Genomic DNA, 12,536 nt, shown 5'->3' with positions numbered 1-12,536 from the left:
ACCCCCCTCCCCCGCCGGGGCAAGGTGGGTCTGGGACACGGCCGGTGCCCTCTCCCCCCGGCCCCCGCTGCAGCCCTGCAGCTGACCCACCCTCATGCTGGTGCTGCGGATCAGGCCTGGGCAGGCCGGGGGGGAAGGTTGTGCTGGCGAGGGGGTGCCTGCCAGAGGGAGCAACGTGCTTTGAGGCTAGGCTAGGCTGCATTCCTGGGGCACTGGCTCTCCGTCACATCCTGGCCCCCGTCTCGCAGCCCCCGCAAGGGGAGGCTGCCTTTCGGCGCTGGCTCCATGCCCACTGCCTGGGCACAGCCTGAGGCGCCAGCCCCTCACCCCACGCCCCCTCCTCTCTGCAGTTCTCCCTTGGGAGCCTGTTCTACGGCTTGGAGTTGGGGTCCCTGCAGCCCACCTCGCTGACACTGATGTACCCGCTGGGCGCGGCCTCCCCCAACAGCACTGTGATCCACATGGACCCCATGGAGATCGCCACCTTCCGCATCCACTTTGGGTAGCCCCCCGGCGGCCAGGAGAGGAGCAGACCAGCCGCGCCGCGTCCAGCTGGGAGACGGCCCCTGCCTGGGTGGGGTGGGGCAGGGAGCTCCCTCGGGCTGTGGCTTGGGGGCGGACGCTGCACGGGATGCAGACGGACTCGCGGGAGCAGCTGCCTCCATTATTTATTAATCTGCGTTTTCAATAATATTGCAAATGGCCAAGCGTGGGGGCTGGGGCACGGCCCCGACTACACGGCGGATCCCCGGCCTCTCCCAGTGCTCAGCCTGGCCCTGCCGACGCTGCAGCTGGAGAACGCTGCGTTCTCGGTGGCGATGCTGCTGGCTCGGCCAGGAGGCAGGTTGCAGCTTCTCGGATCTCCCCGTCCCCCCGCCCCATGTTGTGGGGTAACCGGGCAGGTGCTGGAGCCTGCTGGACTGCAGGGGTCTGACTGACTGGAAACCTGCCACGGGGTGGGTGAGGGGGTCCGGGCTGGGGAGGCTGAAGCTGCTGGCCGGGGGTGGGGGTGGGGGCTGCGGCTCTAATGGACACTGTGGAACTGGAGACTGAATTTCCCTGAGTTTGTCGTGAGCTTTTAGGCAAGAAAAGGCCTGTTTGCACCTCCCGCCTTGTGTCTGCTTTGTGGCTCTTGCTGCTGGTTCCAGCGTGTGGGGAGGGCCCTGACCCGGGCCGAGGGTGGGGGGGTAAGATCCCGGGGCCGGGGGTGCTGGTTCTGGGCCTGCAGGAGGCAGCTGATGGGATGCCCCCCCTTTCATTTCCTGCGCCCGCAGTTTCTATTGACTGAGCCCACAGTGTCAGGGAGGGAGACTTCTCTAGCCCCACCCCCCCAAGCCTGCAGCCCCGCCCAGCAGGGGGTGCTAGGAGCAAGTGCCCCTCCCCCATCTGAGTCCCCTCCGGCCCCCGCCCAGCAGGGGGTGCTAGGAGCAAGTGCCCCTCCCCCATCTGAGTCCCCTCCGGCCCCCGCCCAGCAGGGGGTGCTAGGAGCGAGTGCCCCTCCCCCCAGCCCAGGCCCAGCAGGGGGCACTAAGGACTGAGTGGTTCCCCCCACTGTCCCTGGCTGTTCCGAGCAGTGGGGGAAGGTTGGAAAGGGGAGGGTTGCACTGATTCTTTACTAGACCCCTTGTGACGATGCTGCCCGTGGGAGCCAGCTGAGGTCACTCAAGTAGGGTGAACTGCAAACAGACCGCGGCAGACAAACCCCGAACGCTGGTGGATATTCCAATACTTAGATTTACCAACCAGCACAAAACAACTTCTGTATTACCTCACTGGTTACTCAGACGTCCAAACAACGCAGTTCCCTTAAAGTGCCCAGCCTCCGGTCTCCATCCAGACACACACGTCAGATATGATGATGATTACTGAAAATCTTCTCTCATCATATAAAAGAAAAGGTTCTTCCGATCCCAAAGGATCAGCCACACACCCAGGTTCAATTATAACTGAGATCTTACCCAAAATACACGCTATAGCCAATTCTTATTAACTAAACTAAAATTTATTTAAAAAGAAAAGAGAGAGAGTGTTGGTTAAAAGATCAATAGACAGACAGACTTGAATTCAATTCTTGAGGTTCAGATGCATAGCAGAGATGAGTTTGTAGTTGCCAAAAGTCCTTTTAGAAATAGTCCATAGGTTATAGTCCAATGTCCATATTCAGGGTGACTCCAGTCAGTTCAGTCCAGTCAGATTCAATTCTTATGGCTTAGGGTTTCCCCTTCTTGAAACCCAAAGCAGATCTGAGATGAAGCAGGATCGTGTCCCAGGGTTTTTATACATTTCCAGCAGCCTTTTCGCCTGAGAAAACAATAGGCTTAACTTTCCTTCTCCCAAACATCCTGGCAATTAGCACAGGATTATTTATCCATTGAACAGTTCAGATACAGGTTACCACAACCTTCAAAGAGACATAGAGACAATAATACTATTTCACTCAAGTGTCTTCCTAAATGTTAATATTTCTTTTTTGATCTTTGAATCAAAGCCATAGCAATAGACAAGACTTGTTTGCTTATATCACAAGACCTGAGCAAACATCTCCCCTTCTACCGCTAACAACCCCGGCTGCATTTCAAAGCTCTGTTCATTTACAGATCTTCCTAACCAGTCGCTAAAGTTTGGCCCTGGGTCAGGTCAGTCTGGGAGTTAATTAACTCTTTCTGGCCCTGTCACCTTTCAATGAGATATTATATCACACTCCTAACGTCACACTTCTCTCCCTGCCCCTCGTTCCGGGCCCCATTCTCCCTCGGGCTGAGCTGTCTGGCCAGACTGTGCCCCCCAGGAAGCGGTGCAGTCTGACCTCTAACCAACTGTCCATCTCGATTTGAGACCCAAACTCCAGTCCCACTAAACGCCACGGCCAGGCTGACAGCCCCTAGCTGGCAGAGCATTATGGTGCCTGCCTTGTCGACCTGTTTTCCCTGGCAGCTGCCTCGGAGGGACGGAGCAGAAACAGACAAAGCTGAGGTGTGTTAAAGAGGGGTAGTAGAGACCAGGAGGGGAGGGAGAGCAGCCGCTGCACTTTCCCCTGGTCACAGCACAGATACCACGGGGCACCCAAGGGCATTGACAGTCAGCAAAAGGGAATACTGTCGAGAATGCACATGGAGTCTGTGGAACTCACTGCCACTAGATTAAGAGCTGGGTAGGGTTAAAAAAGAATCCGATGTTTCTATGGAGAATGAGAACAGTACAAAGAAGCGACCTGGCTGCCTCCTGCAGGGCAGGTGCCAAGCCCAGTGGCTGTACCCAGGGCTGGGGGATGGCCTGTCAGGACAGGCTCCTGTGCCTCCCCCAGAGGCAGCCAGTGCCAAGGAGCAAGCTGCTCCAGGACACGGGGCTGCTCCAGGCTAGCAATCTCGCTGCCCGTCACTGCTGCTCCCCTGGCCTGGCTGCGGGGCCATGGGAATGGCTCTGAACGTGGCTCCTTGCAGCCATGCCCCCGCCACAGCTCCTGGCCCCGCTGGATGCCCTCAGGAGCAGCCTCCTGAGCATCTCTGGTTGCTATGGGGCCAGGGTCATTACACAGCGCGGCACTGGGGCTGTGGAACTGCCCTGGCGTCCCCCAGGGCTAATTACTGCAAGGAGGCGGGGGCGGGGGGTGCCCGCAGCTGCCTCTGGTGGTGCTGAGCACAGGTCCCTGCCCATGGGGCACGCAGGAGGCTGTGCTCTGCCTTCTTTGTCTCTGCTCTTGGCACACAGCAGGGCTGGCTCCTGTCCTCAGTGCCCTGGAACAGCCAGTGGCAAGGCCTTCCCCGCAGCAGCTGCCCCCTCCGGTTGGACCCTGTCCCTGCCAAGCCGGGCCCCACGCACTGGCAATACACCTTGCGAGCTGCTCGCCAGAGGCCCCTTGTCCCAGGGCTGTGAGCTTGGAGCACCGGGAGACCCGGCACGTACCAAACCGAAGGCCGTGGGATGGGAGCTCAGTGATGGGGCTGGGCAGTGGCCTTGGGGTATGGGATGGTCCTGGGTACAATGCCAGGCTCAGGCTTGTGCTTCAGAATCGGAGCTGCCACCTAAAGAATAGCTCTAGCCCCATGGCGTGGGAAAACCTCCCAGACGGGCCCCCGGTAACCAGGGCAGGAGGCCTGCCTGAGTCTGCAGAGAGCCTGAAGCAGGAGGGCGGAGGGGAATGGCGGCTCACGGCAGCGCTGGTGGCTGGAACAGACCTGGCAGGTCTCTGCTGGCAGCCGGGGGCAGGCTGCTGCCACGGGAGGCTCATCTGGGGCGTGCATGGACAGGTGAAAGGGATCCTGGCAGCTCGTGTGCAGGGCGTTCCCGGGCTGGCTGCTCTGTGGGTGGGGAGGGCGGTGACGAGCCGGCAGGAGGAAGGGGCTGACCCCCCCCATCCGCAGGGCGCCTATAAGTGCAGCAATTAATGGCTCTGGCTCCTGAGCAACCACTAATGGAGCCCCTGGCGGGGGCCCAAGGCCCTGCTGCTGGGCGGGGGCAGGGCAGGAGAGTGCTTCTGGCAGGCCGTGGCTGGGCTGGGGTGGTTCTCCCTCTGACCCACTTGGCAGAGTTCTTCTGAGAGGCCATCTTGTCACTGCCCCCCTCCCCCCCCGGTGCCCCCCACCCCGCTGCGCCGCCATTCCCCAGGCCACGCCTCTGCCCCATGGGGGGTTAGACAAGGGGCCTCTCACCCTAGGCAGGAGCACGGCCGCCCCATGCCGACCTCACCACCCAGAGCTGGGTGCGGTTGGACTCATGCTGGCGCAGCGGGGCGTACTCCCTACTCCTCTGTGTGCCCTTCCCCACCTGCTCTCCAGCCAGAGCCACCTTCCCCTCCCGCACAGAGTCAGGACCCCCGTCACCCCCAGGTTTGGCTTTATGAACAAAACCTCCCAACCAAAGAACAGCTCAGCCCGTCTGCCCAGGCTGGGCTGCTCCAGGGCTCCTCTCTCCAGCCTGCTCAGCCCGCACCCTAGATCCTCCCTCCCCAGGGAGCCACTGCCCCGACCCTAACACCCAGCAGGGTAATGACCCTGCCTGGGGGAGTCACCAGCACCCACTTTCCTGGCTGACAAGTGGGGCTCAGGAATGCCAGCACCAGCCTCAAAAGTGCCTGCAGCCTCCTGCCCCATCGGGCACTGGCTCCCAGAGAGGCTCATTAGTGATGTGCCCGCCTCCCTGGCTCAGCCGAGTCCCAGTGGAGCTGGGCAGTAAGTGCAGAAGGCTCATGTGGGGAGGCCTTAATGGCTGTGTGAGGGAGAGGCGCTTGCTGGGCCCGAGATGGAGGCGGGGGCAGGAGGGGCCGTGGTTTCTGTTTCCTCAGACTGGAGCCTGAGCTGCCTCTGCCCAAGGAGCAGACAAGAAGATGCTGCACAGACTCCTGCTGGCTGGCCTCCTTAGCACCACGCTGCCTACCAGCTTCCTCGGCACAGGTAGGGCACCCCTTGGTTCCCCAACCCCCTCGGCATGGACAGAGTGCCCTCAGCTCCCCAACCCCCTCAGCACAGGTGGGGCACCCCCATGGCTCCCCAACTCCCTTGGCATGGGCACATTGTCCCCTCAGCTCCCCAACCCCCTCGGCATGGGTGGGGCACCCCCTGAGCTCCCCAACCCCCTTGGCATGGACAGAGTGCCCTCAGCTCCCCAGCCCCTTGGCACAGGTGGGGCACCCCCTGAGCTCCCCAACCCCTCGGCATGGACAGAGTGCCCTCAGCTCCCCAACCCCCTCGGCACGGGTAGGGCACCCCCTGAGCTCCCCAACCCCCTTGGCATGGGCACATTGCCCCCTCAGCTCCCCAGCCCCCTCGGCACAGGTAGGGCACCCCTTGGCTCCCCAACCCCCTTGGCATGGGAACAGTGCCCTCTCAGCTCCCCAACCCCCTCGGCACAGGTGGGGTACCCCCTGAGCTCCCCAACCCCCTTGGCATGGACAGAGTACCCTCAGCTCCCCAACCCCCTTGGCATGGGTGGGGCACCCCCATGGCTCCACAACCCCCTTGGCATGGGCACATTGCCCCCTCAGCACCCCAGCCCCCTCGGCACGGGTGGGGCACTCCCTGAGCTCCCCAACCCCCTTGGCATGGACAGAGTACCCTCAGCTCCCCAACCCCCTTGGCACGGGTGGGGCACCCCCATGGCTCCCCAACTCCCTTGGCATGGGCACATTGCCCCCTCAGCTCCCCAGCCCCCTTGGCACAGACACGGCACCCTGGTCAGCTCCCCAAACTGCTCTGACTCCCTCCCTGCTACGTCTCTGCTGCAGCACAGCGCTATTCACACTGCTCATTCCCAGGGGCGAGTGTGCGTCTGGCCCCAAGGGGTTGGTGCAGGCCGGGGCACTGCCCTGGGGGGTCTCTCCTGTAGGCGTGTCGGAGCGTGTCCAGGGGTGGTGCACTGTTCCGTGGGGTGTGGCAGGGCTGGGGCGTGTGCCCAGCTGAGTGTGAGCCTGGCCCACATTTCTCCTGCTGCACAGCTGTCCTCAACACGCTTCTCCAGCCTGCTCACAGATTAACATAGGACACCGCCCCACCCCCTCCACGTGGGCAGTCTCCTTTGCCCCCCGCCAAACCCTCATCGTTGGGGAGAGCGCTGACAGTGGCACCAGCTGTCCGTGCTACTAGGCCCTTTGTGCTCAGCGTATCGGGCGGGCACCCTGCCAGCATTGCTGCAGCAGCTGCACTCTGCATGCCAGCCGTGCTGGGGGGTGCAGCGCCAGGGCAGGGCACTGTGAGATCGAGCCAGCCTGGTTTGGTGCTTCAGGCCCTTGGACACCCCTGCTGTGCTGGGCAATCGGGGTCACAGCCCATGGGGTGAGCACCCTGCCCTACCACGGCCAACACTAGGGTGCCCACAAGGAGCCACCGGCCGGCCCCCTTGGCTCATGAGCCGCTGAAAGGTGCCTGAAGCAAACCGCTCTAGCCAGTGTACATGGGCGAGAAGTTGCCCCGGCTTGCGCAGCCCAGAGCCTGAGGGCCATGGGGTGGGGTCCCCGTGCATGGTGGGTCCCAGGCTAGGTCGGATTGTGGGACAGGACTCAGCGAGCTGCCCAGGCCAAGCCCGGCTCGGAGCCCAGCTGTAGCCACTTCCTGGCCATCCCCTGGAGGAGCTCTGGGCACCCAGGAGGGCTCTCCCCAGCCCATCCCCACAGAGCCCTGGGAAGCTTCAGCCAGTCAGAGCAGGGTTCTCCTATTGGTGGTGTTGAGGATGAGGTCACCCTGGGGCTGGGCTGGCCCTGCTCGGTGTCTCGCCTCCCACAAAGGTCTGTGAGCATGGGCCTTCCCCACCTGAGCTAAGTGGGGGTTGGGGGGGACTCCATCAGCTGGTAGCAGTTGTAGGCTGTTATCTGCTGTGACTGTGCAGTAGGACAAGCTCTTGTACTTGGCTCATGTTCTGAATAGTCTCTTTGGCTGCGACTTTCCCTTGCAGCCTCAGCCCGTAACCTGCACCTCTGCGAGGGATATCCCAGCGCTGATGGGCGCTACCACTCCGGCTTCTACTGCCCACGCCTCACTGACCCCCCTGCACACAGGTACTGCTGCCGCCACGGAGACCACGCCCTCAAATCCTGCTGCCCCCAGCTGGAGTTTGAGAGCCTGAGGAGGGTCAATCTGTCCAACGTGCCCACCCCAGCCAGACTCAGGTAAGCAGCAGTGCCTGGTCTGGGCCTGCACTTGGGGGAGGGGAGGGACTGCTTCAGGTTCTAATGCCAGCCATGTGCGCACCCCCTTCTGGAGGAGGAAGCCTGGCATGACTCGTGGCCCTGCACCACGCACAGTGCAGCATGAGCACAGAACACTGCATGCGGACGGGCGCACCTGGCACCCTGGGACTGGGGCTCTCGGGAATGGCAGAGCAGCACGCCCCAGGAGCTGGTTTGACATGAGTCAGAGAAGCCCCGGATAGACGTGCTGTGACAGGCACGAAGCTGCATTGACACTATATAAATCCCTGTTACGCCCACACCTGGAATACTGCGCGCAGTTCTGGCCACCCCAGCTCAGGACAGATACATTAGAATTGGAAAAGGTTCAGAGAAGGGCAACAACAATGATTAGGAGAATGGAACAGCTTCTGTACGAGGAGAGATTGAAAAGAATGGGACTATTCAGCTTGGAAAAGAGACGACTAAGGGGGGATCTGATAGAGGTCTGTAAAATCATGACTGGTGTGGAGAAAGTAAACAAGGAAGTGTTATTTACTCCTTCTCATAACACAAGAACTAGGGGTCACCCAATGAAATTAATAAGGAGCAGGTTTAAAACAAACAAAAGGAAGTATTTCTTCACACAACGCACAGTCAACCTGTGGAAGTCATTGCCAGGGACGTTGTGAAGGCCAAGACTATAACAGGGTCCAAAAAAGAACTAGAGAAGTTCCTGCAGGAACTTATGGCTATTCCATCAATGGCTATTAGCCAAGACAGTCAGGGATGCACCCCATACTCTGGATGTCCCTAAACCTCTGACTGCCCGAAGCTGGGGCTAGATGAATCATAGAATCATAGAATATCAGGGTTGGAAGGGACCTCAGGAGGTATCTAGTCCAACCCCCTGCTCAAAGCAGGACCAATTCCCAACTAAATCATCCCAGCCAGGGCTTTGTCAAGCCTGACCTTAAAAACCTCTAAGGAAGGAGATTCCACCACCTCCCTAGGTAACTTATTCCAGTGCTTCACCACCCTCCTAGTGAAAAAGTTTTTCCTAATATCCAACCTAAACTCCCCCACTGCAACTTGAGACCATTACTCCTTGTTCTGTCATCAGGTACCACTGAGAACAGTCTAGATCCATCCTCTTTGGAACCCTCCTTCAGGTAGTTGAAAGCAGCTATCAAATCCCTCCTCATTCTTCTCTTCTGCAGACTAAACAATCCCAGTTCCCTCAGCCTCTCCTCATAAGTCATGTGCTCCAGCCCTCTAATCATTTTTGTTGCCCTCCGCTGGACTCTTTCCAATTTTTCCACATTCTTCTTGTAGTGTGGGGCCCAAAACTGGACACAGTACTCCAGATGAGGCCACACCAATGTCGAATAGAGGGGAACGATCATGTCCCTCGATCTGCTGGCAATGCCCCTACTTATACAGCCCAGAATGCCATTAGCCTTCTTGGCAACAAGGGCACACTGTCGACTCATATCCAGCTTCTCGTCCACTGTAACCCCTAGGTCCTTTTCTGCAGAACTGCTTCCTAGCCATTCGGTCCCTAGTCTGTAACAGTGCATGGGATTCTTCTGTCCTAAGTGCAGGACTCTGCACTTGTCCTTGTTGAACCTCATCAGGTTTCTTTTGGCCCAATCCTCTAATTTGTCTAGGTCCCGCTGTATCCTGTCCCTACCCTCCAGCGTATCTACCACTCCTCCCAGTTTAGTGTCATCTGCAAACTTGCTGAGAGTGCAGTCCACGCCATCCTCCAGATCATTAATGAAGATATTGAACAAAACCGGCCCCAGGACCGACCTCTGGGGTACTCCACTTGAAACCGGCTGACAACTAGACATGGAGCCGTTGATCACTACCCGTTGAACCCGACGATCTAGCCAGCTTTCTATCCACCTTACAGTCCATTCATCCAGCCCATACTTCTTTAACTTGCTGGCAAGAATACTGTGGGAGACTGTATCAAAAGCTTTGCTAAAGCCAAGGAATAACACATCCACTGCTTTCCCCTCATCCACAGACCCAGTTATCTCCTCATAGAAGGCAATTAGGTTAGTCAGGCATGACTTGCCCTTGGTGAATCCATGCTGACTGTTCCTGATCACTTTCCTCTCCTCTAAGTGCTTCAGAATTGATTCCTTGAGGACCTGCTGCATGATTTTTCCAGGGACTGAGGTGAGGCTGACTGGCCTGTAGTTCCCCGGATCCTCCTTCTTCCCTTTTTTAAAGATGGGCACTACATTAGCCTTTTTCCAGTCATCCGGGTCCTCCCCCGATCGCCATGAGTTTTCAAAGATAATGGCCAATGGCTCCGCAATCACATCCGCCAACTCCTTTAGCACCCTCGGATGCAGTGCATCCGGCCCCACGGACTTGTGCTCGTCCAGTTTTACTAAATAGTCCCGAACCACTTCTTTCTCCACAGAGGGCTGGTCACCTCCTCCCCATGCTGTGCTGCTCAGTGCAGCAGTCTGGGAGCTGACCTTGTTCGTGAAGACAGAGGCAAAAAAATCATTGAGTACATTAGCTTTTTCCACATCCTCGGTCACTAGGTTGCCTCCCTCATTCAGTAAGGGGCCCACACTTGCCTTGACTTTCTTCTTGTTGCTAACATACCTGAAGAAACCCTTCTTGTTACTCTTAACATCTCTGGCTAGCTGCAACCCCAAGTGTGATTTGGCCTTCCTGATTTCACTCCTGCATGCCTGACCAATATTTTTATACTCCTCCCTGGTCATTTGTCCAATTTTCCACTTCTTGTAAGCTTCTTTTTTGCATTTAAGGTCAGCAAGGATTTCACTGTTAAGCCAAGCTGGTCGCCTGCCATATTTACTGTTCTTTCTACACATCGGGATGGTTTTTTCCTGCGACCTCAATAAGGATTCTTTAAAATACAGCCAGCTCTCCTGGACCCCTTTGCCCTTCATGTTATTCTCCCAGGGGATCCTGCCCATCAGTTCCCTGAGGGAGTCAAAGTCTGCTTTTCTGAAGTCCAGGGTCCGTATTCTGCTGCTCTCCTTTCTTCCTTGTGTCAGGATCCTGAACTCGACCATCTCATGGTCACTGCCTCCCAGGTTCCCATCCACTTTTGCTTCCCCTACTAATTTTTCCCGGTTTGTGAGCAGCAGGTCTAGAAGAGCTCTGCCCCTAGTTGGTTCCTCCACCACTTGCACCAGGAAATTGTCCCCTACACTTTCCAAAAACTTCCTGGATTGTCTGTGCACCGCTGTATTGCTCTCCCAGCAGATATCAGGGTGATTAAAGTCTCCCATGAGAACCAGGGCCTGCGATCTAGTAACTTCTGCTAGTTACCAGAAGAAAGGTCTGGTGGTCTATAGCAGACTCCGACCACGACATCACCCTTGTTGCTCACACTTCTAAACTTAATCCAGAGACTCTCAGGTTTTTCTGCAGTTTCATACCGGAGCTCTGAGCAGTCATACTCCTCTCTTACATACAATGCAACTCTTCCACCTTTTCTGCCCTGCCTGTCCTTCCTGAACAGTTTATATCCATCCATGACAGTACTCCAGTCATGTGAGTTATCCCACCAAGTCTCTGTTATTCCAATGACATCATAGTTCCTTGACTGTGCCAGGACTTCCAGTTCTCCCTGCTTGTTTCCGAGGCTTCTTGCATTGTGTGTAGGCACTTAAGATAACTCGCTGATTCTCCCGCTTTCTCAGTCTGAGACAGGAGTCCTCCCCTCTTGCACTCTCCTGCTCGTGCTTCCTCCCAGGATCCCATTTCCCCACTTACCTCAGGGCTTTGGTCTCCTTCCCCCGGTGAACCTAGTTTAAAGCTCTCCTCACTAGGTTAGCCAGCCTGCTTGGGAAGATGCTCTTCCCTCTCTTGGTTAGGTGGAGCCCGTCTCTGCCTAGCACTCCTTCTTGGAACACCATCCCATGGTCGAAGAATCCAAAGCCGCCTCTCCGACACCAGGGAATGGATCACTTGATAACTGCCCTGTTCTGTTCATTCCCTCTGAAGCATCTGGCATCGGCCACTGCCGGAAGATACTGGGCTCGATGGATCATTGGCCTGACCCAGTGTGGCTGTTCTTATGTTGTAAAGGACAATCATGCCTCTCTAATCCACTCAAGTGGCCAGAGCTCGTTAACGGGCATTAGCTACTCATGCCCAGCCCAGTTTTCCAGCAGCAGCTGCAAAGCGGCGACTCTCCATTTGCAAGGTGTCCGTGGGCAGCGCCTCTGCTGAGCACCATGGTCCATACATTTCCCTAGCAGCACCGGGCTCCCCAGGAGCAGGACGACGCCCCCTGGCATCGAGCTGGGGAAGATATACAAGTAGGACAGGGCTGCCTGAGCGCACCCAATAGTGCCCAGTGGGGGACACCGCCTGGCATCTGGGTTCCCCCGGGAGAGTGGAACCACCCCGTTGTAGCAGTATCGTGCCCAGTGTAACACAGCTGTTGCCTTGTACCTTCCCCTCCAGGAACCCACTGCCCCTGCTGGCTGTGGGACTCTACGGCCTCCTCGTCCTCACGCTCATGACCCTCGACTTCCTCCACTTCTGCAGACTCAACCAACGCCGCTTCTACAGCCTCTTGAGCAGCAGCCGCCTGGGCAAGAGCCTTGCCAGCTCCTTCCCACACCGCCGCCCACGGCCTGGCCCAGCGCGAGGAGGGACCCAGCGGCAGGAGCCGCCCACGGCCCGGCCCAGCGCGAGGAGGGACCCAGCGGCAGGAGCCGCCCACGGCCCGGCCCAGCGCGAGGAGGGACCCAGCAGCAGGAGCCGCCCACGGCCCGGCCCAGCGCGAGGAGGGACCCAGCGGCAGGAGCTGCCCACGGCCCGGCCCAGCGCAAGGAGGGACCCAGCGGCAGGAGCTCCCCACGGCCCGGCCCAGCGCGAGGAGAGACCCAGCGGCAGGAGCCGCCCACGGCCCGGCCCAGCGCGAGGAGGG

At 58.3% G+C, this 12,536-nt stretch overlaps 2 protein-coding genes across 2 annotated transcripts in view; both read left to right on the top strand.

Moving 5' to 3' along the window:
• Positions 1–963, top strand: part of MAN2A2 (mannosidase alpha class 2A member 2) — a 12,280-nt gene extending 11,317 nt beyond the window's left edge. Inside the window, exon 15 of the mRNA XM_024200721.3 lies at positions 351–963. Within this exon, the coding sequence (XP_024056489.2) occupies positions 351–506 (156 nt within the window). The 3' untranslated portion in view covers positions 507–963. The remainder of the gene's footprint in view (positions 1–350) is intronic.
• Positions 964–2,664: 1,701 nt separating this feature from the next.
• LOC113406084 (protein shisa-like-1) overlaps positions 2,665–12,536 on the top strand; it is a 16,204-nt gene continuing 6,332 nt past the window's right edge. Inside the window, exons 1-3 of the mRNA XM_026648478.1 lie at positions 2,665–5,390; positions 7,384–7,597; positions 12,068–12,524. Coding sequence (XP_026504263.1) covers positions 5,324–5,390; positions 7,384–7,597; positions 12,068–12,524 — 738 coding nt within the window. The 5' untranslated portion in view covers positions 2,665–5,323. The remainder of the gene's footprint in view (positions 5,391–7,383; positions 7,598–12,067; positions 12,525–12,536) is intronic.

Source organism: Terrapene carolina, unplaced genomic scaffold, assembly GCF_002925995.2.
Source record: "Terrapene carolina triunguis isolate 2854851 unplaced genomic scaffold, T_m_triunguis-2.0 Scaffold67, whole genome shotgun sequence".
NCBI classification, from domain to species: domain Eukaryota; kingdom Metazoa; phylum Chordata; order Testudines; family Emydidae; genus Terrapene; species Terrapene triunguis.
The sequence above is the reverse complement of the archived record's forward strand: the minus strand, read 5'-3'. Positions and strand labels throughout refer to the sequence as shown.